The 26,769-nt window shown below is 42.2% G+C and overlaps 1 protein-coding gene across 1 annotated transcript; it reads left to right on the top strand.

Moving 5' to 3' along the window:
* The first annotated feature begins 9,267 nt into the window (after positions 1–9,267).
* Positions 9,268–26,478, top strand: LOC109910399 (interferon-induced very large GTPase 1-like). The gene is given in 6 exon segments (XM_048616468.1): positions 9,268–9,643; positions 13,828–14,154; positions 16,105–16,347; positions 21,492–21,984; positions 21,986–25,270; positions 25,272–26,478. Coding segments are annotated over 6 exon segments (5,931 nt in total).
* The last annotated feature ends 291 nt before the right edge of the window (positions 26,479–26,769 follow it).

Genomic DNA, 26,769 nt, shown 5'->3' with positions numbered 1-26,769 from the left:
CTTTCACACCCCACACAAGAATCTATCTGTGTATGCCTTTAAAATAGTCAAGGACTTTGCTTCTGAGGAAGGCAGTTCCAAACACCTATGACCATTTGGCAAAAAAGATCATTATCTCTGCCTTAAATGAATGTCCCCTTATTTCTTAAACAATTCCACATTCTCCCACAAGAGGAATCGTCTTTTTCAAATGCACGCTGTCAAGACTGCCAGGATATTGTAAGTTTCAGTCAAGCAGCTTCTTCCACTGCTAAACTCCAATAGATACAAGCCCAGCCTGTCCAACTTTTCCTCAAAGCCAATGTGCCCATCCCAGGCATTAGATTGGGAAAACTTTCTGAACTGATTCCAATGCATTTACATCCTTCTTTGTACAGGCAGACCAGAATTAAACCCAGTACTCCAGATATAGTTTCACTAATGCCTTCTACAACTGTAGCATAACATCTAACCTTCTGTGTTCAATTCACCTTACAATTGTGCTTTTAATAGTAGCTTTCCACGTCCTCCTTATTACAGATGTTAAGCTTACTGGCCTGTAGTTTCCTGCTTTCTGTATCCTTCCTTTTTTGAATAAATGAGTTAAATTAGTTATTTTCCAATCTAAATGAACCTTTCTTAAATCTACAGAACTTTGGAAAATTAGAACCAATGCACCAATTAACTCATGGGCCACTTCTTTTAAGACCTTAAAAGATGAAATCCATCAGAACTCAGGTATTTGTCAGACTATAGCTCCAATAATTTTCTCAGTGTTCCTTCCCTGGTGATTGTTCTTTTCTTGAGTAGCTACTTTCTTCCAATTCCTTTTTTACAGCTATATCTTGGATATTACTTGTATCCTCTATAGCAGGCAACCTTTTCACAAAAGGGAGTCAAATCTCAACTTTTCTCTCCAAGGGATCCCATGAGCACATCTCAGAAAGAAATGGTTTAGTATAAGAGTAAACATGTATTGGAAAAAAACATCCAAAGCAATGAATTGATCATTTAAATTGACTAGTAGTTAATAAGAATGGCAATTAAATAAGTTCTAAGTAGTAGGCTTAACAAATAAATTTTATTTGTTCCATCTCGATTAATACACAGAGCTCAAGAGACAGAAAGAGGGTGAGAGGCACAGTGAGTGTGCAGGATTGAGATAGAGAGAATTAATAGGAGTCAGAAATAGGTCGGCAGGATATATGGGAGGCAGAGAGAGATAACGAGGTGCAGGAGGCAGAGAGACAGACTACGAGAGATAGTAAAGAGTGAGAGCAAGTGTGTGTCTTTGAGAAGGAGTGAGCCAGACACACAACTACTCTTCACTGAGCTGAAGAGTTGAGTTTAACTAACAGTGACCTTGTACTCACCTCTGGTAGAGTGCAGCCTGAAATGGTCTTGGCTTAATTTTTGCAACAAGAGGGAAAAATATACTTGACCTCATCCTCACCAATCTGCCTGTCGCAGATTGTCCAAAGTTTGTCCATGACAGTATCATTAAGTCTTCACATCTTCACGTTGAGAATACCCTCCATCATGTTGTGCAGCCCTGTCACCATGCTAAATGAGATAGACTTCAAACAGATCTAGCAACTCAAGACTGGGCATCTACGAAGCACTGTGAGCCATCAACAGCAGCAGAATTATACTCCAGCACAATCCTCATGGCCTGGCATATACCCCACTCAGCCATTATCACTAAGCCAGGGGATCAACCCTGGTTCAGTGCAGAGGGCAGGAACAGGACCTGACACATCTGAAAATGAGATTAACCTACTAAACAGGGCTACATGCATGCCAGCATAAGCAGTAAATGATAGTCAGAGCTAAGTGACCCTGCAATCAACGAATCAGATCTAAGCTCTGCAGTCTTGTCACATCCAGTTTTGTGAATGATGGTGAACAATTAAACAACTCACTGGAGGAGGAAGCTGCACAAATATCCCCATCCTCAATGATGGAAGAGCCCAGCATATCAATGCAAAACATAAGGTTGAAACATTTGCATAATCCTCAGTTAGAAGTGCTGAATGGGTGATCAGTCTTGGCCATCTCCATAGGTCTCCATGCTATTCCTGGTATAGACCACATTTCTTGCTCCTGGTGTAGGCTTGCCCTGACTCCTGGTGCCTCCCTATGCTTCTGCTATAAGCCTCCACGTTACTCTGCTCCCACACACACCTCTCTCCCCATATACTTAGTGCAGGTCTCCTATCTATTCCCACTTTGGGTGCAGACCTCTCACTGTGTCCCTGCTCAAACCCCTATCCTCAACATCCACTGTATATCTCCTACCAACTCCCTCTCCAGGTGAAGGCCTCTGTCTGCTCCCAGTTTAGGTCTCCTTGAGGCAGACCACTCTTCCACTCCCAGTAAAGACCAGCCCCTGCCCGGTTCTTGCACACAGGCCTCTCACCTACCTACCATCACTTCTGTGCAAGCCTCCCTTCTGCAGCCACTCCCAATGGTGGTCTTTTGCCCTCTGCCCAGATTGTCTCCTAATGAACTATTTATTTTGCCTGTCCATTGGACTGAGGGTACCTAGGTAAACTTGTGACATTAAGATAGATCTGGATGCATACGTTATTGGGTGTTCCTCTCAATTGGGCCACATGTGAGCTAATACCATCCCGATGCCATAGGGGGAGGCGTGGCATGTCAATACCAAATCTTTCTTGGGATCATAGTCAAAACCTGAGAGGATGACGGGCATTTCTTTACTTCACTGAAAGCTTGGGCTTGTCTATATGACCATTTCCAACGCTGACCTTTTTTTTTAAGAGATTGATGGAAAGATGTCAGAATGGAGGTCAAGTTATGTATGAACTTTCCATGATAATTTAACAGCCAAGGAAAGACCTAAGCTCCAAGACAAATATGGGAGCCGGGGCACTATTGATTGTCCTCACTTTTTTATCCAATGGGTTTGTCCTGACCTTGTTGACTCCCTCATCCAAAAAGGCCATTTTGGGGGCATGGAAAACACATTTTTGCTTTCTTTGGCATACACCTGCATTGGAAAATCTCCTTAGCTAAGACTATATCCAAGTTCTCTAAGTGTTCCTTATTAGTTTCCCATGCTTTTAGAACATCATCTCAGTAAATGGCAACTTGAGTTGGACTTTGCTGAAAAATCAAACAGGATGACAATGCCCCAAATGATATGATAGTCTCATATATTGGCACAAGCTGTGTGGGTATTGGTTGTAGCATACTTCTGGGAATCGTGATCTAAATACAGTTGTAAGCAAGCATTCATGTCCAGCTTTGTGAAGGACATCACCCTAGCCAGCTTTGCATAAAAATCCTCTATCCGAGAGACTAGGTATTATCCAGCTGTTACAAGCAGTTTACCATTTGTTTAAAATCCTGACAAAGACAAACTGACTCCTCGGGCTTCACTTCAAAATCGGTATGACTGGTGCTACCCATTCTGCAAATTGGACTAGTTTCTTTCACTTTCCAGCCTTCTGTGGTTAGCTCAGTGATTATCACTGCTGCCTCATGCAGCAATGAACCGGGTTTGATCCCACCCTTGGGTGACTGTCTGTGTGAAGTTTGCACGTTCTCCCCCTGTTTGTATGGGTTACTTCCCATAGCCCAAAGATGTGCAGGTTAGGAGAATTGGCCATGAGAAAAGCAGGGTTACAGGGATAGAATCGAAGGTGGGTCTGGTTTGGTAGAGGGTCAATGTAGACTCAACGGGCTGAATGACCTGTTTCCATATTGTAGGGATTCTGCACATCAGGCAAATAGCACTGGGTGGGCCTTGCAGAGTCATGGAATTGCTTGCTAGTGAACATGCAAGATGGCCTTGGCTCCTTTGGTGGTCCCTAGACCTTCCTAAAAGCCTTTCATGTATTTAATTCGAACTTCACTCAGGCAGGTTCTGGCCTCTTATGAAAAGCATCTAAGTTGTAACCTTAATCTGTAAAGATTCCCCACTATAGATCCTCAGCCTAGTTGAATTCTTGTGCAATCTTAATGGCTGGAGGTGAAACCCAATACAGACCTGAGTTGAAGCCCAGTGCGGACTCGTTTTCTCTGTCTGACAGTGATGCTGAACTTTTAATTATTTTGCTGTAGGCCAACCTGGAGTCAATCTGATCAGGATATGTCCTGAGTGAGGCTATGCACCAAATTGGTGCTCTCCAAGCTCAGCTGGACTGGCAAAGGTGCCTATTTCCATCGGAATACCCTGGAATTTGCTTCGCTTGGTGAATTTTCCACTGATCAAGACATGTAGCGCCTGTTTGAAGTCCAGTTGGGCTTCAGCTAGTAAGCGTTTTTGCATAGCTTCATCATTAATCCCACATACCGGACTGTCTCTAAGCATCTCATGACAGGTTAAACCAAAGGCACAGACTTAACCTAGTCAAAATAGGGATTCCCCTGGTTCTCGAATTGCTGAGTAAAAATGATAGCATCATAGAATTAAGGAGGCTTGGGGTCATAGCATTCCTTAACTAAATCCTTCAACTCTTGAAAGATTTTAGTATCTGGTGTCTCAGGGAATGTTAAGTTTCTAATAAAGAAAAAGCTGTGGCTCCACAGACTATCAGGAAAATAACACATTGCTTTTCATCTGTCACAATGTCATTTGCCTGGAGAAAATAACACATTTTTTCCACACCCCAGACCCAGTTCTTGACAGCAGGATCAAATGATTCAAGCATAACGTAAGAAATTGGGGCAGCACGGTGGTTCGGTGGTTAGCACTGCTGCCTCACAGTGCCAGAAACTCGAGTTTGATTCCAGGCTCTGGCGACTGTCTGTGTGGAGTTAGCACATTCTCCCCGTGTCTGCGTGCGTTTCCTCCGGGTGCTCTGGTTTCCCTCACAGTCCAAAGATGTGCAGGCTAGGTGGGTTTGCCAACCTAAATTGCCCATAGTGTTCAGGGATGTGTAGATTAGGTGAGTTATAGAGGGATGGGGCTGGGTGGGATGCTCTGAGGGTTGGTGTGGACTTGTTGGGCCGAAAGGCGTGTTTCCACACTGTAGGGATTCTATGAAATTATTACACTAACTCAAGGACGACTGTTGCAAGCAAGTTTCTTCAGGAACTGCTTTACTCTCATTGCCACTGAAGTAACTCCACAGAGGCCAATATCCCATCGCCAAGTCTCTCTTTATTGACAAATGAACAGCCATTGACTTTGGTACTGTCTCTTCAGACTCAGGTATCAGAGTGGCAGAATCTCTGACACTGCCCTTTTTATCTCTCAGCCAAAGTTCCCTGGTTGGGGCTGTTAATTTGATCCAATCAGGGAACTCATATTGTCTGAGGTCCAGCTGGTTGACATTCAATACCTCATCCACTGGACGTGGAGGTTCTAGCAAACTGCTCCACTCCTTTGCTCAGTGCCCTTTATCACTGTCACCTACTGGTAGAGGACACCACATGAAATTTGCCACCCTGTCAACTGCACACAGCAAACAGTGTGCTAAGCATTTACCAAATTACGAGGTTAAATTGTCATATGATGGCTAGAATGTTCAAGTCCCCATTAATGGCAGAATTCTGTTCTTGCTCCATTGATCTCAGCAAATGATAAAGGTCAGGATGATATCTAAAGGTTCCCCAAGGAGCTCCCTATCTGTGCTAGTAACTTTCAAATTCATTGTATGAACTGGAGCAATTCAAATTGGTTTTGTATATAGAATCCCCACAGTGTGGAAACAGGCCATTTGGCCCAACAAGTCCACATCAACCCACCAAACAGCATCTCACCCAGACCCATCCCCCTGCATTTCCCATGGCCAACACACCTAACTAACACATCCCTGAACACTATGGGTAATTTAGCACGGACAATTCACCTAACTTACGCATCTTTGGAGTGTGGGAGGAAACCAGAGCACCCAGCAGAAATCCACGCAGATACAGGGAGGACTGGAATCATTGAGGCTGGAATCGAACCCAGGTCCCTCGTGCTTTGAGGCAGCAGTGCTAACTGCCGAGCCACCATGCCACCTTTGATAGGAAATTCTCAAGCATATATTTCTAGGAGTTGTTTGATGGTGTAGGTATTGGGAAACTACTTGAAGTAGCAAACCTGGATCCACTTCCAATGACTACCCTTTTGAGCTACCCCATTCAACTCTCCATCCTTTTACACAATGTACATCATACAACTCCGTATACTTTAATACAGACAACCCAGTGCCCTTTTCTAATCTGCACACTTTCACACAGACAATATGGCATATAATGCTCTACGTTCTTTCAACAGACACTGTACCACATCAAGTTCTACATTCTTTCACATAGACTACAACCCGAACCACTGTATTAAACCAAACTCCACATCATTTCATGATGGCTCACTAATTTCCTATATGGAAGGAAATCTGTTGTCCTCACCTGGTCTAGGCTGTATGTGACACCAGACCCATAGCAATATGGTTAACGCTCAACTGACCACAGGGCAATTAGAGATGGACAATAAATGGTAGCCTAATAAGAGATGCACAAAGCCTGTGAATGAATTTTCAAAAAAAAAATGAAATTAGTGAACCCCATTCCAGTGCATATCATGTCAATCAGATATGAGACAGCTTCCTAGCACCATATTCTCTGTAGCAAGGGTTAAACAATTATCAGTACTACATCCACCCACTTCAATGATATCCTTTCCAGTTGTTCATCAACATCACAAAACAATGAAGAGTCCTGCTCTGTTCGTCTGGAGTTATTTTGTTTTTATTCATTCATGGGATGTGGGTGTCACTGGCTGGCCAGCATTTATTGCCTATCCTTCATTGCCCTTGAGAAAGTGATGGTGAGCTGCATTCTTGAACCGCTACAGTCCATGTTCTGTAGGTTGTCCCACAGTGCCATTAGGTAGGGAACTCCAGGATTTTGACCTAGTGACATTGAAGGAGCGGCAATATATTTCCAAGTCAGGATGGTGTGTGCCTTGGAGGTGAACTTACAGTGTGGTGTTCCCATGCATCTGCTGCCCTTGTCCTGCCAGATGGAAGTGGTCAATTGTTTGGAAGTTGCTAGCCAAGGATCTTTGGTGAATTTCTGCAGTGCAACTTGTAAATAGTACACACTGCTGCCCCAGTTGCGTCAGGTGGTGGAGGGAGTGGAGTTTTGTGGATATGGTGGCAATCGAGCAGGCCTTGCTGGTGCACCACCCATCACGGTAAGTAGGGAGTATTCCATCACACTCCTGACTTGTGCCTTTTAGATGTGCAGGCTTTGGGGAGTGAGGAAGCAATGTACTCACCACAGTATTCCTAGCCTCTAACCTGCTCTTGTAGCCATTGTGTTTGTGTGGCGTTTCAGATCAATGTGTTATGGGTGAGACCAAACCCCCTCAAAATATATCAAGGAGACAAACTAGACCCTCAATTTTTATTTACTTTAAAGGCAAGTGTAAGGTACTGTGTTCCAGATGTGATTCAATTGGTCCATCACTAGGCTTGAAGCAAAACTCACTTTATTCTTACAACACAGTTAAAACACAAACAAAGCATCTTAACTACTAACCATCAACTGTTCCAACCCACTAGCACACCCTTGGCAAAAAATGCAATTCAGCAGAACAGGCTTTATTCTCACGTGCTATGTCTCTCCAAATCAGCCAAAAGAAACGCCAACAGAACCACTGTAGCCAAAGCTTTTCATCCAGCAGCTAGCTAACACCACACAACTCCCAACTGAAAAGCAAAACTAAAAACTCTGAGTCTGCCTGGGAGCCTGGCGCTACCCAGTAATGGTACTTTAGTCTTAACTCTGAAAAGAAAGCACCCAGGGAGAGACTCCAAACCTCTTTTACTCAGCTTGAAGTGCAGACACTTCGTCACCAGGTGACAACGCCCCTCTGAAAAATAAACACTTGATTGAAGATAAGACCTTGGAAGACAATTCTCAGCATCCTGCATTGTCAGCTGTACCTATCCATAGAAAGTATCAATGGCCTTATCTTGGTGAGCACAACCAAGTACAGCACAGTATTGTCACAAATGGCAACGCCCAGGACATTGATAGTGAAGGATTTAGTGATGGTAGTTCCACTGAATGTCAAGACGTGGTGGTTAGATTATGTCTTATTGATGATGGTGATAGCCTGGAATTTTTGTGGCATGAATGTTACTTGTCACTTGTCAGCCCAAGCCTGGATATTGTCCAGATCTTGCTGCTTATCAACGTGGACTACTTCAGAATCAGAGGAGTCTGAAGAGTGAACATTGTGCAATCAGCAGCAAACATTCCCACTTCTGACCTTGTGATGGAGGGAAGCTTATTGCTGAAGCAACTGAAGATCATTGGGCCTTGGACACTTCCCTGAGGAACTCCTGCAGAGATGTCCTGGAGCTGAGATGACTGACCTCCAACAACCACAACCATCTTCCTCTCTGCCTGGTATGACTCCAACCAGAGGAGAGTTTGTCCCCTATACTTATTGATTCCAATTTTGCTAGGACAAATACACTTGGTGATGCCACACATGGTTGAATGTGGACTTGATGTCAAGGGCTGTCACTCTCACCTCACATCTTGAATTCAGCTATTTTGGTCACATTTGAATCAAAGCTGTAATGAGGTCAGGAGCTGAGTGGCCCTGGCGGAACCCAAACTGGGCGTCACTGAGCAGGGTATTGCTGAGCAGGTGCTGGTTGATAGAACTGTTGATGACACCTTCTATCACTTTACTATGATTGAGAGTAGACTGATGGGCGGTAATTGGTCGGGTTGGATTTGTCCTGTTTTTGGTGGAATAGACATAACTGGGTAATTTTTCACATTGTTGGGTACATACCTGTGTTCTAACAGTATTGAAAGAGCTTGGCTAGGGGAGTGGCAGGTTTTAGAGCACAAGTCTTCAATACCATTTCTGGAATGTTGTCAAGGCCAATAGCCTTTGCATATTCATTGCCCCCAACTGTTTCTTGTTATCATGTGCGTAAGTTGAATTGGCTGAAGACTAGTGTCTATATTGCTGAGGACCGCTGAAGGAGGGTGAGTTGAATCATCTACTTGGCGCCTCTAGCTGACGATTGCTGCAAATGCTTCAGCCTTAACTTTTACGCTCATGTGTTGGGGGGTCTTCCATCATTACACCTGCTCTTTCAGTGAATTGGTTAATTGTCCATCAGCATTCATGACTGGATGAGGAGGCCTGCAGAGCTTAGATCTATCAGTTTGTTCTAGGATTATTTAGCTTTGTCTATAGCTTGCTGTTAATGCTGTTTGGAACACAAGTAGTCATATTTGAGAGAGGGGTGTGATGAACTATTCAATCTGTCCAAGGATGGATTTCTGTGTAACAGCATCATGTTATATTTCTGGCAATCTCAGCAGCCCCTGTCTTTTGCAGGCTCCAGCCACCACTTGATTGGAGACAAGACCTTGGAAGACAATTCTCAGCATCCTGCATTGTCAGCTGTACCTACCCATGGAAAGAATCAGGGTCCTCATCCTGGTGAACATGACCAACGACAGGAAAAGGCGGACAATATCACAAATAAAACAGATCTGGATGGAAATGGGCAAAGAAATCTGCAGCAAGATTATGCTCCCTCCATTCAGAAGACAGTGAAACAGGCGAAACCAAAACCCCCAGAGGACAGGAAAGATGACTGGTGCAATACCTTAGGCATCAATCCCCTGTCTGTGACAGCCCAATATTCTGCTGTACAACATATCTCAGGTAAATACACCTTACTGCAGCTCTCATTGCCACCTCTTCATCTCTCCATTGGAGCAGCCAACATTCATCTGCCTTTTGCAGATATCTAATAGTAATTCCTACTCATGCTGTTTTGCTCCATTCTAGAAATAAATGATCAGCAAGGGAATAAATGGTGTAAGTTATTAAAATTAAAGGAAGTGTATGCAGATTTTTTAAAGAAAAGATTCTGACAATTCAGTGAGATTGACAGCCTAAACACAATGGGTCTGAAGGAAAGGCGCAGAGACAATGGTTGTGATTGCTATCATTTTCCAAAATGTTTCTTACAATGGGAACTTCATTTGGAATATTCATTGGCGTTGTTTGATCTTATAAGTAATACGATGTAGAGGGAAACTAGTCGAGTAGTAAACTTTGATCCATTTCCAATTACTACTCTTTCAAATACACTGTTCCAGTTCGATCTCTGCACGTTTCACATCGACACTGTACCCCTTTCATATCGCACTCTTTCAATCTGACAATGTGCATCATACATTGCCTACTTTAGAGAGACAACACTCTGCCCTTTACAAAACTGCACACTTTCACACAGTCTCTGTAACTCTTCAAGCTTTACATCATTTCATAAAAACACTGCGATGCGTACACTGCAAATACTCATTTGCCATCTGCAGATATCCTACAAAAAATGTTTTATTTCTTTCCAGAACATAATCGTTTGTAATATGTAAGGTTTAGAAAGCCAAAATTGGGCAGGTCCCATGAGGAATATGAAAAAAGTAGGGGAAAACTCAAGCAGGGAATTAGAAGACCAAGAAGGGGGCCATGAAATTGCTTGGCAAATAGGATTAAAGGGAATCCCCAGACATCTTATACATACGTTAAAAGCAAGAGGATAGCTGGGGAGATATAAGACCATTCAAAGATAAGGAAAGAGAATTCTTGGAAGCAGAGATTATGGGTCAGGTCCTAAGTAAGTACTTTACATCGGTATTCACCAAGGAGAAGAACATAAAGGACAGTGAGATGAGTATTAAGCACACTAATATGCTAGGGCATTTTAAGGTCAAGAAAGAAATGGTGTTCAATCTCTTGAAGAGCATTAATGTAGATAAGTCCCTAGGGCCTGATGGTATCTACCCAAGGTTATTGAGATAGGCAGGAGAGGAGATTGCTGGGGCCTTGACCAAGTTCTTCGTATCCTCTCTAGCCACTGGAGAGCTCCCTGAGGACTGGTAAGTAGCTAATATTGTTCCTCTGTTCAAAAAGGGAAATAGGGGTAATGTGGCAAATTAGTGGTTGTGAAGCTATTGGATTGAATTCTTTGGGATAGAACTTATGTGTACTTGGAAAAGCATGGCTTAATTAGGGACAGTCAGCATGGCTTTGTGCAGGGCAGGTCATGTGTCACTACCTGATCGATCTTTTTGAGAAGGCAATGAGGGTGATCAATGAAGGTAGAGCAGTGGACGTTGCTTCATTAGATTTCAGTAAGGCTTTTGACAAGGTTCCTCATGATAGACTCATACAGAAGATGGGAAGCATGGTGTCTTGGTCATTTAGATTCAGAATTGGCTTGCCCCTAGAAGACACAGGGTAGTGGTGGAAGGGTGTTTTTTTTTCTGGCTGGAGGTTTGTGACTAGTAGTGTTGGGATTTATATAAATGACTTGGATGGGTGGGACAGTAAGTTTGCAGATGACACAAAGATCAGAAAAGTTGTGGATAGTGTTAAAGGATACAGCAGAATGTAGATCTGTTGCAGAAATAGCAGATGGAGTTTAATCTGGGCAGGTGTGAGGTGTTACTCCTTAGGAGATCAAATGCTACGAGAAAGTATATAGTTAATGGCAGTACCCTGATGTACAGAAGGATTTTTGGGTCCTAGTCCATAGCTTCCTGAAAGTGGCCACACAAGTAGATAGGGGCTAAAGAAGGCATATGGCATGCTTGGCTTTATGGGTTGGGGCATTGAGTACAATAGTCAGGAAGTGATGCTGCAGCTTTATAAAATTTGGCTACGCCACATTTAGAGTGTTGGGCTCATTTCTGGTCACCACATGACAGGAAGGATTTGGAGAGGGTGCAGAAGAGTTTTACCAGGATGCTGCCTGGATAAGAGGGTATGAACTGTAAGGAGAGGTTGGAGAAACCGGAATTGTTTTCTCTGGTGTGGCAGAGACTGAGGGGAGATATAACAGAAATTTATAAAATTATGAGAAGTATAGATAAAGATTGACAGTCAGAATCCTTCTGTCAGAGTTGAAATGTCTAATACTAGAGGGCATGCACTTCAAGTGAGAGGGGGAAAAGTTAAAAGGAGAGGTGAGGGACAAGTTTTTTTACTGGGACGTGCTACAAGGGATAATGGTGAAGGCAGATATGATTGGGGCATCTACGGGGCTTTTAGATAAGCACATGAACATGCAAGGAATGGAGGGATATGGACCAAGGGCAGGAAGAAGGGATTAGTTTAATTTGGTGTCACATTCGGCACAACATTGGGCTGAAGGGCCCGTTCCTGTGCCATGCAGTTCTATGTTCCATGTTCTAAATATAAAAGGAAGTAGAGTTGCATGGGCTCTATGGTGCTGTATTAGGTAACATATCCGTGAAAATTATGCAACTTGCATGCCTTCAAGTGTGTAAATGAAAGTTGTGGAATTGGATGTGACATGATGTCTGTGGGGAGTTGGATCCTGTGCTGTGCTGTTCTATGTTCTATGTTTTCAAACGTGTCAATAGAGTTACAAAGTTATATTGAGAAAATGTACTGAATCCATAAAAGACCTAAAATCTGATGATTCCATGAGATTTAAGAGCCTATACACAATGGGTCTAAAACGGAAATACAGAGATAGTGAATGTGCTTGATATAATTTTCTGAAATTTTACTTTGAAGTTGGAACATGTTACATTGCTTTGCAAGAAAGGAAGGAGACAAAATGGAGAAAATTATAGGCCTATTGGCCTAATGTCATTTTTTTGGGGGGAATGCTTGAATCTTATTGATTATACCTTAACTTTGCAATTGGAGTGTATAGTATGAACTGGAACAATTTAAACTGAGAGATTCTTTCTCCTGGTTGGAGAATATAAAAAAATGGGAACATAGTCTCAGGACAAACCTACAGGACTGAAGATGAAGAGATTATACATTATCCAATGTCTATCATTATTTGGAATTCTCCAGCCTGGACATTTGTGTCCTCCCAGTGGCTGACTAAATTTGGGATAGAATGATTATTGCTCTCACAGGAATGAAAAGAACACCGGAAGTCAGTAGGACCATTGTGTTGAAGGCCAATGTAACCAATGATCATATTGAACAGTAGAACAGAATGAAACAACCACGTGTTAAACTCCGGAATTACTTCAAGTGTTCTTATGAACTTCCCTTCCTCTGTCCATGATCTATTCCCAGCACTCACATTTACCTGCTTGTCTTCTTTGCAGATACAACGTCAGACATCCAGACCTTTACCATAGACACTGTAAAACAACCAAAGCCACAATGTTTCACACAGACACAGAATGCCATCCATCTCCCCACCCTTTCATAGAGACACATTTGTGTATCCAACTCCCCACTCCTTCACACAGACAGCAGGCCCCATCCAACTCCAGAATTTTCACGTACACACTTGAAGACATGCAAGTCACATAGATTTCACACAGGCATGTTACCTAATACAGCACCTCACACTTCGCACAGACTCTGGAGCCCACTGCATCCTTTTTAATGTAAACTAAACCACATTCAACTCTGCAACATTTACGACATGGAACTCTATGTATTCAGATACAGACACTTTATCCATTTTGAAACCACAACATTTCACACAGGCACCGTATCAAATACTACTCCACGTTCTTTCACACAGACACTGTAGTCCATCAAGCTCCACAGATGTTGCACCATTCAACTGTGCGCCACGTCAAACTAATATGGATCAGAATCCGAGCACCTGACCCTTTATGTCAGGACTGAACAATTACCAATGACAGTCCAGTCACTTCAATGATGTGCTTTCTGTCTGTTCTTCACCAGAACAAAACAGTGAAGAGCCCCACTGTGTTCCTCTGGAGTAATTTGGGAGGGTTGGTGTGATGACCTATCCACTGTTAGCAAGGAAGGATTTCTGTGCATCAGCATCATGGCCTGTTTCTGACCATCTCAGCAGTACTTGTCTTTTTCAGGCTCCAGCCCTCACATTATTGGAGACAAGACCTTGGAAGACAAAGCTCAGCATCCCGTCCACTCAGCTGTATATAGACATGGGAAGAACCAGGGTCCTCATCCAGGAGAACATAGCAACGGATGGGAGAAGAAGGACTGTATCAGAAATAAAACAGCTCTGGATGAAAATGGCCCAAAAAATCAGCAGCTGGAGAGTGCTCCCTCCAGCCAGAGCACTGTGAACCAGGGGAAACCAAAATCCCCAGAGGACAGGGAAGGAGAGTGGTGCAACGCTTCAATCCCCAATCTGTCACTATTCCAGTATTCTACTGGACAGCACGTCTCAGGTAAACGCACCTTGTCGTAGCTCTCATTGATCATTCAGAGAACACATCCTCATATCCCCATCTTGGCCACCAGCATTCATTTGTAGATGCCCTGATTGCAAATCCCACCAAAAATGTTTGCTATATTCTAGAATTGGATGATTTTCAAGGATATTAATGTTGTAAGGTACTTTCAATTAGAGGAAATGTACCAAAGATTGGTAAGGGAATAAATTCTGATAATTCTATGTAATCTGAGAGCCTAAACAAAATAATTCTAAGATTTCATAGATTCAGGAACATTCCAATCTGTTTGGAAGTTGGAACATGTTCTGCTGCTCTATAAGAAAGGGATGAGAGAGAAACGGGGAATGATAGTTACTTTGACCTGTTATTAATTGAAGCTTTAACTTTGCATTTCGATTAGGAGTGCATAGAGTGAACTAGAAGAATTCAAAGTGGGAAATTCTTTTGGACATATTTATTGGTGTCATTTGATGACATAAATTGTAGAATATGTAGAAGAAGCTAATCAAGCTCGTAAACCTGGATCCATGTCCCACAACTATCCTTCCAAAATATGCAGTGTTATATTCATCCCTGCAAACGTTCACACAGTGCACCCCTTTCTCGTCCCCAACCTTTCAATCTGACAATGTACATACATTGTGTCATCATACACTGCATGCTTCGATACAGATAACACTATGCCCTTTTCAATACTGCACATTTTCACACAGACAGGCTACCACATCAAACTCTAAACGCTTTCACACAGACACTATAATTCATCAAGCTCTGCATTATTTCATGAAGACACTGCAACACACCCCAATACACACCACATCAAACAGATATGAGAGAGGATCCTACAATCTTATTTCCTGTTGTGAGGACTGAACTAATACCAAGTCAAGGTCCATCCACTACAATGACGTACTTTCCAGCTGTTCATCACAAGCACAAAGCAATGAAGATTCCCGCTCCATTCCTCTGGAGTAATTTGGGAGAGTGGGTGTAATGATGTATCCAATCTAATGAGAATGGATTTCTGTGTAACTGTTTCTGACAGAAGTGTCTTTTTTCAGGCTAAAGTCCCCACATGATTGGAGACACAACCTTGGAAGACATTGCACAGCATCCTGGTCCGTCAGTTGCACATACCCATGGGCAGAATCAGGATCCTCATCCAGGTGCAGTCATCTCAGGTAAACACATCTTACTGCAGCTCTCATTGTTCACCCGAAGGCCACCTCCTCATATCCCCATCTGAGACAACGTTAATTGGCTTTTGCAGCTATGCAGACAGCATGTCATACAAATGATGTTTTATTTCTTTCTGGAATGAATTGTTTTTGAGAGGATCAACAGAATAAGGAAATTATCATTTGAGGAAATGTGCTGAGTCCCTTAAAGAACTAAAATGAGGCAATATCATGGGATCCGAGGGCATTTACTCATTGCATCTAAAATGGAAATTCAGAGATAGTGGATGTGCTCATGATCATTTTCCAAAACTCCATAGATTAAGGAATGTTCCAATCCATTTGGAAGTTGGAACATGTTACACAGCTTTTCAAGAAAGGAAGGAGACAGAAAAGAGGGAATTATAGGTGTGTCAACCTGACATGTTGGGAAATGCTAGAATATATTGATTATGCTTTAACTATGCTGTTGGAGTGTATAGTGTGATCTAGAAAATTCAAACTGAGAGATTCTTTCTCTTGGTTGGAGAATATAAAACACTGGAAGATAACTCAAGACAACATGCCAAATCTACAGGACTGTGTTGAAGAGAATTTATTTTATCCAATGGCTTTTTATCGAGCACAAAGTAATAAAGATACCCATTCCGTTTTCCTGGAGTAATTTGGAAGAATGGGTGTGATGACCTATCCAATCTGCCTTAGGATTGATTTCTAAGTATCATTGCATGTTTCTGACAATCTCAGCAGCTCTGGCCTTTTTCAGTCTTCAGTCCCCACATCATTGGAAACAAGATCTCAAAACACAATGTTCAGCACCTTGCCCACTTAGCAACACATACCCTTGCGACAAACCGGGGAGAATGTTTGAAAGGACAGGAGCAGAACAATATCCCAAATAAAATACATCTGGATGGAAGTGGCCAAAGAAGCCAGCTGCAGCACGGTACTCCCTCCAGCCAGAAGACAGTGAACGAGGAGAATCCAAAACCTCCAAAGTACAGGGAAGGTGAGTGATACAACACCTCAGGAATCAATCCCCAAACTCTGTCGAGTCCAGTATCCTGTCATATAGCACATCTCAGGTAAACACACTTTGCTGCAGCTCTTGTTGTTCACTCAGAGGCCACCTCCTCATATCCCCATCTGGGTAGGCAACATTCATTTGTCTTTTGCCGATATCCTGATAGTAAATCCAACAAACAATATTTTGCTACATTCTAGAAATGGGTGATCATCATTTTTATTCGTGCCTGGTGCTGCTCCTGGGATGAATAGAATAGGATAGGATCCCTACAGTGTGGAAATAGGCCAATCAGCCCGTCAAGTCCAAGCCAACCCTCTAAACAGCATCCCTCCAGACCCACTCCCTCCCTACACTCCCATGCCTAATTCACCTTGCCTGCACATCCCTGGACACTATAGACAATTTAGCATGGCCAGTCCACCTGACCTGCACATCTTTGGATTGTGAGAGGAAACCAGAGCACCCGGAAGAAACGCATGCAGACATAGGGAGCATGTGCAAACTCTACAGAAACAGTTCCCTGAGGGTGGAATCGAACCTAGGTCCCTGGCACTGTGGGGCAGCATTGTCGACAGCTGAGCCACCATACTGGCCCACTGTTTTGCTCTCCATTGAACCAGGGTTGATCCCCTGGCATGATGAAAATTGTAGAGTGGGTGATATTGTGGGCCAGGAGGTTACAGTTTTTGTTGGAGTACGATTTTGTTGCTGTCAATGGTCCAGAGTGTCTCATGGATGCCCAGTTTTCAGTTGCTAGATCTGTTCCAATATTGTTCCATTTCATAAGGTGATAATGCCACATTTTGGAGTGTTTCTCAACAAGAAGGCAGGACTTCATTTCCACAAGATCGTGTATGGTGTTCAGTGAATTGTATATTTATTATCTCCTCCTCTATTTCCTGCTAACTGTTTGATGGCCTATAACAATATACTGTCAGTGTGACTGCACACTTTTTATTCCTAAACTCTACCTACAAAGACTAATTTGAAGATCTTTTGGGGATATTATTCATCCTTACAGCAGTAATTGACTCATCAAGTAATAATCCCAGCTCCTCTTTTACACTCTCCCCTTCTCGCCCGACCCTATACACCGAAATGTTGAGTTGCCAATCCTGTCCTCATGTGAACTATGTTTCTTTGATAGCAACAATATCACAGTTCCATGAGTCAATCCATGCCCTAAAGGCATCTGCCATACCTATAATATTCCAGGTATTAATGTCGAGGCCATCCAGTCTCACCTTACTCACTTGAATGATAAGTGGCTTGTTTGGAGTTTGATTGAATGCTTTAGGAGATTCCAATGGGAAGTCTCATCCTCAGAGAAGAGTGGGAAGACTAGATTTTGACATGTGATTATAACCTTTTGTTTCTTGGTCCCTTGTGGCAAATAAGCAGAAAGAATGTATTTCCTTGAGAGGTGAACAAATTTTGCAGATTATTTTCTGTCAAGAAAGTGCTCAAATTTCTCCTCAGAAACAAGGAAAAGTGGATTCCTCAATGGCCAAAGACACATTGTATGTTATCTAGCCGTGCAGGTTGGAAAGCAAATTGAGAAGAGGTCATAACATATCTGAAAAGGGAACGTTGTTGTTTATTAAAAGGGGAAATGGGACATAAAGGGAAAGTTTCACTCCAGTCTATAGGGTATTGGTAAGACTATATTTGGAGTACAGTGTACGTTGTTTGTTTCCTGCCTTAAGAAACAATGTAATTGCATTGGAAGCAGTTCAGATGGGGTTCACTTGACAGACTCCTGGGAATTTTTTGGAAGTTTGAGAGACTATCTTGAGAAAAGGTTGGATGGTTGGAAATCAGATGAATGAGGTGCTCTCTTTGAAACATATAGGATTCTGAGAAAATTTGACTGTGTGAACACTGAAAGGATGTTTACCCTTTTGGGAGAGATTAGAACTAGGAGAGAGAAATTTGAAAAAAAAATGCCCATTTAAATGAAGGGGGAAATTTCTTCTCAAAGGCCATGGGTCAGTAGAAGTCTCTTCCCCAGAGACTAACCAAGACTGAATATATTCAAGCAGATCTTTGATCTGCAAGGGAGTTGAAGGTTATCAGGAACAACAGGAAAGTGGAGTTAAAGCCACGATCAGATCAGATGAGATCTTATTGAATGGTACAGCAAGCTCAATGGTCTGATTAGCTGAATCCTGCTCTAATTCTTATGGCCTAATGTTGTTATTGCCATCCTTTATTATGAGAGCTATCCCAACTCCATTTCCATTTTGCCTAACTTTACAAAATTACGCTGGAACAGTTATTTCTCAGCCTTTGACACCAAGTTTCTGTGTTAGTGATTAGGTCTGAATGATTTATTTCTATTTGTGCCATTAGTTTATCAACCTTATTGTCTATGCTTCATGCATTATGATAGCTGTTTTTTTTTAAACTGCTAAACCACAGGCAACTGGAAGCTCAGGGTCTTTTTCTCTTGTCCACCACCATTAATTTTGTTCTCTCTGTTGAGCCAATCAAGGTGAATATTTCTCAACCAATTCTGCCACATCAAGGTTGAGCCCCAGCCTTTTACTACAATCAGTGGTAGCTGCACCAACTGTTTCTCATAGGAGCCTGGAACCGATATAATTGTTTCCCGGTGTTCGTTCTCAGTCTGGCCAAGATCTTGTGCAAACTTAAGGGTTGGAGTCCAGGCAAATCTTGTTAAAAATGGGCGCTGCAACCACTGATACAGCTGCACCAGTATCAACCTCCAATAGAACCGGGTGACCATTTAGTCAAACATTTATTTCGATTGATTCTGCTTTGGATCTTGCTAAGCAATTTGTTACAAACCACATGTAGGTGGACTTTCCAGGTTCTGCACTCTCCTGGATACCGGCCTATGAATTCTCTTACTTATGTCGGATCTCATGGGTCTCCTCTGCAGTCTCGAGTCTGCAATTACAATGGCTTGCCGGCCCACATCCTGAAGAACATTTTTGCTATTTGGCCAAGACTAGGCTTGGTTTTGGAGTTTTACTGTGGGCTGACCTAGGATTGTCTGCCCAGGAATTTGCCCTGTGTGAGACTATGTGATTACCTACAATCAAGTGGTGCTTGCCAAGCTCAATCAGACAGGTGAGGGTGTCCACTTCCATTCGAATACCCTGTAGCTCACATGTTCCACTTGCTGCATTTTCTAATGGCAAAGCCAGTTGTATTCGCAGTTTGAAATCCAGCTCGGAGGCACTTTTGCATGGTTACATGATTAATCCCACATACAAAATAGTCTCTCAGCATTTCATTCAGGGTTAACCCAAAATCACATGCCTTTGCCAGTGGTCTTAAAATCATCAAAAAATCCCAATACAAATTCCCATGATTCTTGAACTGCAACTGCTTTTCATTGCTTTTCAATGCTTTTCATCTGCCCCGATATATACATACATATGCCCAGGAAATATAATGCAATCTTTCCACAGTCAAGACTTCAAAGGCAGTATCAAATGAGTCAAGCTTCCCAAATAAAGGCATGACACCAGAAGTGCTTACACTAACTGAAAGACAACTGTTGTGAGCAAATTTTCTTCAGGAGCATTTTGTTTTCCCTTATTGCCATTGAAATTACTGCTTGGAGGCCAGTATCCTATCACCAAGTCAATCTTTATTTGCATGTGCACAGTACATGGACTCTGAAAGGTAGTTCAGATCCAGTCACTGGAATGAGAAAGATCCCTGAGACTCCTGTTTATACCTGTCAGCCAAGACTCCTTGATTGGCCCAGGTAAACAGCCCTAATCTGGGAACTCATACTCAATAGATCCACCTGTCCAACCTCATTGCAATTACTTCAAACTGTTATTCTTTCTCTCTGAGTTCCATCTCCACCTATCATTTACTCCTCCCTTGCCTCCCCTAAGCCCCCATCTAATCTTTAGCCACTGTACCAATCCTTTCCTTGTTATAATCAGTTCTGAAGAAAGGTCACTGGACCTGAAACATTAACTCTACTTTGTTTCCACAGATGCTACCAGAACTACTGTGTTTCTCCAGCAATTTTTGTTTTGTTTCAGAAATCCAGCAGTCAGAGTCGTTTTTTTAAAGATCCTATTATGTTGGGGTAGTATACTAATATCAATAGATGATTGACTGATAGAAGGCAGTGTTGGGATAAGAGGGAGCATTTTCCGGATGGCAACCTATATCAAGTGAAGTGCTACAAGTATCTGCACTAGGACAACAATTATCTAGAATATACACTGATGACTTGGATGTGGAAAATGATGTACTCTCGCTAAGTATGCAAAGCATCCAAAAATAGTTGGTATGGCAAACAATGAGGATGACACAAAGCCTCTAACAAGTGGATGTAATCAAGTTAAGTCAGTGAGCAAAAACTTGGCAAATGCGGTATAATGTGGGAACTGTGAGCTTTGGCTGGAAGAATAGAGAAGTTGAATATCATTTAAATGGATAAAGAATGCAGAAAGCTGCAGCAAAGAGGAATTTGGGAGTCCTCATGCATAAATCACACAAAAGTGAGCATACTTCTCTAGGTACTAGGGAAGGCAAATGGAATATCAAGCCTTATTTCAAAGCGAATAGAGCAAAAAAAATGTTACTAAAACTGTACAAACCATTCATCAGACCACACTGAAAATACTCCAAACAATTTTGACCTGTCTTCCAAGGAAAGATATATTGACATTGGAGGCATTTCAGAGAAGGATCACTCTGTTGATCTGGGTAGGAAGGGATTTTCTTATGAGGAGAGGTACCCATTGGAGCTGAGAAGGATAGGGGAGACCTTATGTAAACATACAAGTTTCTTAGTGAACTTGACAGGGTAGATGCGAAGGGTTGTTGAGGCTGGGTTGTTATGTATATTCAAGAGAGACAGACTTCTCATAATTAGGAGAATGAGTGGTTATGTAGAAAAGTCAGTAAGGCGGAGTTAAGGATTATCAGATCATCCATGATCTCATTGAATTGTGGAGCAAGATGGGCTGAATGGCCTATGTCATTTCCTACATTTAAGATGTTATCGTTTTACATAAGTGCAGTTGTGATGATTAAAAATACCTTTAAATCACTAACAAAATATGTTGACCATGACAACTTCTCTTCAATATTGCATAGTTGAATAACAATGTTATTATTTTCATCAGTTCCAACTCAAGAACTCCAAGGAACTGATACCACACTCTATCACCCAGAACTCATGGATACTAAACTGACAAAAAAGCTAGCTGAATCTGATACAAAGGTCCAAACAGAGTCTTTTCAAAAAGGATCACAGCCTGGATCAAGTCTGCATGACCTAGTGGGAGATAAGAAAATGACAACTGAAGAAGACCAGCATTCAGTCCAAAAAGAGATTCCAATTACTGCAAACAATGATTCTTCTGCAAAGACTAGAAAAACAAATCAAGACAGTAATGTTGATCAACTGTTAAAAAAACTGGGATTAGAAAATCAAAAACTATCCCCAAGTGACGTTCTCAATATAAACACAAAAACACTTCAAAATATATTGATGGGTTCCACTCAGGATATTCCAGCATATTTTTGCTGGAATTTAATGAAGGCCAAATCAGAGGCAAGAAACATGAAATATAACCTAACTAAGATACAGAATCAGCCAGAATCAGAAAACTTGGATTTTTTTCCAAGAAGATAAAGATTTTGAAGATTTATACCATCCCCTGGATATCATTGTGTCTATTTTCCTGTGTACTGACCCATTCCTGCAGCAGGAGCTGATGGTAAAGATGTCCCTGTGCCAGTTTGCATTGCCACTATTACTGCCTGCTGGTAACAAGGGCTGCATCTTCCTACTGTGGGCCCTGTGCTCCATTATGAAGAAGTGGTGCCCACTCTCACTCCGACATTGTGCAGGCTTTAAGGAAACAAGCATGGTGACTGCCAACATTCCCATCTTTTCCTTCATTCGACTTGGTTCCTGTTCCATCTCCAAATCGAAGGTTCTAAATAAAGTTCTCAGCTCCTCCCAGCAACATCACAACTTCTTCATCCATTACAATATGGAATGTGGTAATTTCCCTGGCAGGATTTCTGATGGTCTTTACGAGTTGTGCTGGTACCTGCCCAGTGGGAGTGAGGAATTGGATCTTTTCCCAGAGCCAATGACCATATTAAACCTTCGAGGTGATGCTAAAGAGCTCCACACACAGGTTCAGTTTCTGACAAACATCTCTTCAGCTGTTTTTATATGGATTGATAATATCGACAGTGCTTTAAGCAAAATCCTGAAATCCCTCGCCCAGTTTCCAGCAAGTGCCTAGATAGTGCTCACTGGGAGCAGTGTGTACAGTGAGACCAAAGAACAATTAAACAAATTAATTACATCCTCAGTGTATAAAAAGGGACAAATATTATCACAAGAGAAAAGGAACAATGCAGAGTTTACTGAGACACTGCGACTCATATTGAAAAAGGCCTTGGAAATAACCCATCAACAGGTGACTGGTCAGGGCCCCAGGAGCCTGGAGAAACTGGCAGTAACTGCAAGGGACATGGGGATTGTAATAGATGAGGACAATGATCTGTGTTCGCAGGGTAAAGCAAGATCTGGAAACATTTATAATTCTATTAAAGGAGAAGCTATTAGCCAGTACAAAGTAGAAAACATGTCTTTTCAGGGTTTCACTTGGCAACAAGTTTCCAAAATAGAAAAAGAACAATGTCGCCCAAAACCGCAAGAGGCGAGGCTAATACAAAAATATTATAATGGCCTTGAAGAAGAGAAGAAGGCACTTCAAAAACAGCAGCAAGTGAAATGTATATCAGCTGATATGAAAAGATTCATTGCAGCCTTGATAGATAGGAATGAGAGGAAATATTTCTGGCAGTGGATGAAATTTGGGTTGGATTCCAAATTAATACATACTATCTCTGTTTTACGTGAAAAGTACAAAGTTCTGCATGAGAAATCTCAGCGACAGTCAACAAAGCAGAAAGACTCTACAACCAGTGAACAGTTACAGGAATTAGACCAACAGATAATTGCCAACTCCCTTGGACTCGAACACTTCATGCGAGAAATCGGACTAATTTATGAAGCGTTGATAAATCAAAATAATCACAATGAGCAAGAGAGACACATTGTGCAAACATTACCCCACACTGCTGCTGACCTGATGTTAGATGGATTCCCTCTGGAGCTCATTGATGGAAATGTTTCCAATATCCCTTTACAGTGGGTCACTGATGTACTGAAGGCAGTTGAAGACAGGATTGGCAGAGAAACCAGTGTGTTTGTGTTGATGGTGTTGAGTGTACAGAGCACAGGCAAGTCCACACTTCTCAACACCATGTTTGGTTTGCAGTTTGCTGTGGGCAGTGGGCGATGTACCCGTAGGGCCTTCATGCAGCACATCAAGATCACAGGAAATCTGCAGTTGGAGCTGGGCTGTGGGTACATCACGGTGATCGACACTGAGGGGCTGAAAGCACCAGGGCTGTCAGAAATCAACGGCAGCTATGAACATGACAATGAGCTCGCCAGCCTGGTGATTGGGTTAAGTGATGTAACATTGATAAATATGGCAATGGAAAACTCTACTGAGATGCAGGATGTGCTGCTGATAGTGGTCCATGCAGTTATACGAATGAGAGAAGTGGGGAAAAGGCCGGTTTGTTACTTTGTTCACCAGAATGTGAGTGATGTGGCTGCTCATGATCAGAATATCAGAGGCTGCAAACATCTGCTGGAACAGCTGGATGTGATGACACAAGCAGCGGCTAAAATGGAAAAATGAGATCGAGAGTTCAGCAAGTTCTCGGATGTGTTGGAGTACGATGCAATGGAGAATAACTGGAATATCCCAGGGCTGTGGCATGGATATCCACCCATGGCAGCTGTCAATACCAGCTACAGTCACAAGGTGTTTGAGCTGAAGAAAAGGATTTTTCAGAATCTGAAAGAGAAGAGAAATAAAGGGAGACTGTCGACCATCTCTGAGTTAATCCAGTGGACTAAATCCCTGTGGAAGGCGGTGAAATATGAGAACTTCATCTTCAGTTTCCGGAACAGTTTGGTAGCCGAAGCTTACAAGGAACTTTCTGTCACATACACTGACCTGGAGTGGGAACTGAGGAAAGAGATGTATTTCTTCCTGGAAAGAGCCCAGAACAGAATTTTTAATACAAGACAGGATCCAGAAAATGTTGCACAAATTTTGAAAACAGAACAGGTAAAATTTCTCAGTGAACAGAAAGATAAAACTCTCCTACAGTTAAAGGAATATTATTCCACCGGTAATAACGCAAACCTTGTTGAATAATACAGGGAGGATTTTGTCCGGAGCATCAACTCTCTGATCATTGAACGTAGAATGTATATGGACTGGAAGTGTGATGAGGCAGTGCAGAGGAGGAGAGCTCTGCAGAAGCTGAATGATATTAAGGACATGTATCAGAGTCAGATTGAAGAACAGGTCAATAAACTCCTACAGCAGTGCAGACGAGAAAATAGGAGAATGGATGAAACCCAACTGGAGACAGTGTTTGAGAAAATGTGGGAGCAGACAGTTTCAACTTTTCAACATTAACGTCCACCAAGAGCTGATATAGTGAAGGACATGGAACTGAGTCTACATCAGAACATGCCCGCAGACACCAAGCTCCTTAACCAGAAAATTCAAAATAAAACTCTGCTTGAGCAGAGTGAAAAATCCTTCCAGATCAAGCAGAATCATCCTCCCAAATATCTCAACCCATTGACAAAACTAAATGAAAATGACTTTGAAAGAGCCCAGCAGCTGCGTGATCAGTGGGTGAAGGAGTGTAAACAGTTTGTGAATCAGACAGCAGACCAGGAGCAGGATTATGATTCTAATCATTGCAGAGTCATAGATGAGAAAATCCAGAAAAACCAGGAGCAGAGATATGTTTTTACTCAACTTTTCATGGTCAAATTTAAACTGGGTATATGGGTTTGCTGTTAAACAATATAAAGAAATGCATGATAGATACCAAAAGAACAATGATCCCCTGGAGCAGTTACAAAAGGAGAAAGCAGCTTATTGCCAAAGCTTTAAGGATATCTACTGGGAAAAAGATCAAACCAAACAGAGAGCAGAACTGTTCTGTGAAAATTGCCTCACCCCAGCCATTATCCAAGCTGTTGATAACAAAGTGGGATTGGAAATTGTTCAGCACATGAGGCACCACTGCAGAGGAGGGAAATTCTTGTACCGGAGAAACTTCCAGGTGGCTCTGATGCTGTATTTGAAGGAGAAAGACAGTTTTGATGAATATTACCAATACATAAAACACACCGTGTCATTTGAGAAAGATTGGCTGAAAGAACAAATTGTTCAGCACTGTACAGCCACAAATGAGGAACAAGTTCCTCTGCTGTGTTCTCTTGCACTCAATATTCTGCACGGGGTTATCAAACAGGTGCAGGAAACTCTGAAATATATAACACCTCCAAATAATGAGAAATCAGTGACCGGGATCATTCAGGTATTGAAAAAGAAACTGGAAGATGGGATACAGATTCCTTTGGAGAAATTGAGACCTGTTACTTTTCAGTCTGAAAAGATCAACCCCCGGAACTTTAAACAAGAAATTGAAAGTTTTATCAGAACAAATGACCTGACTAAGAGAGTTAAAAATTGGGAGAAGAATATTGCTCAAAAAATCTCTACACTCCCCACAGATCCATCCAGTGAATTATACGCAATGTTATCTGGCTGTGGGAAGCAGTGTCCCTTTTGTGAAGTCCTGTGTGATTGTACAAACAGAGAATACACACAGCACAGCGCTGAATATCACCGGAGCAGAGGACTGAATGGATACAAATATACTACTACCAGGGTACTGGCATCAGAGAATTGTACAACAAGTGTTGCAGGTGAGGGCAGTTTCCAGAATGATGACACTGACGGAAATTGGTTTCCTTACAAGAAATACAGGGATCTCGATGACCGGTACAGTCACTGGAATATTCCACCTGATACCAGCATCGAAACATCAGCCTTTTGGAAGTGGGTGTTCTACAAATACAACACCAAATTTGCTGATAAATACTCAGCCATGCCAGCAGACAGCACTTCTAGTTGGGGCTTGTCCTGGGAGCAAATTGAAAAAGACATTGAAGATAAATACAATGTGAAGATTGATTAATTCAACTAACACATTGGCTTCAAACAGCTAGCTCAAGAGACCTCCTTCCCCCTTCTCATCCACAACTTCTCACTTACTCTTGGAGCTGTCTGCCTCTCCTGCTTCATTCTGTCCTGCTATAACTCTCTACCAACAGGAATCCGCCAGCCTGACCTCCCACTTTCATTCCAAAGTGCTTTGTTGGCATGTGCTCAGCTCAATCCCTGACCTTCCGGAGGTTATGGAGTTGCAGTGGGAACAGTTCTGAGAAATTTCCACCCAATTTACCAGGTTTGCAGGAGTTTCTGAAAC

This window comes from Rhincodon typus, chromosome 35 (assembly GCF_021869965.1).
Source record: "Rhincodon typus isolate 14 chromosome 35, sRhiTyp1.1, whole genome shotgun sequence".
NCBI lineage: Eukaryota > Metazoa > Chordata > Chondrichthyes > Orectolobiformes > Rhincodontidae > Rhincodon > Rhincodon typus.
This window is presented reverse-complemented; position numbering and strand designations above follow the sequence as displayed.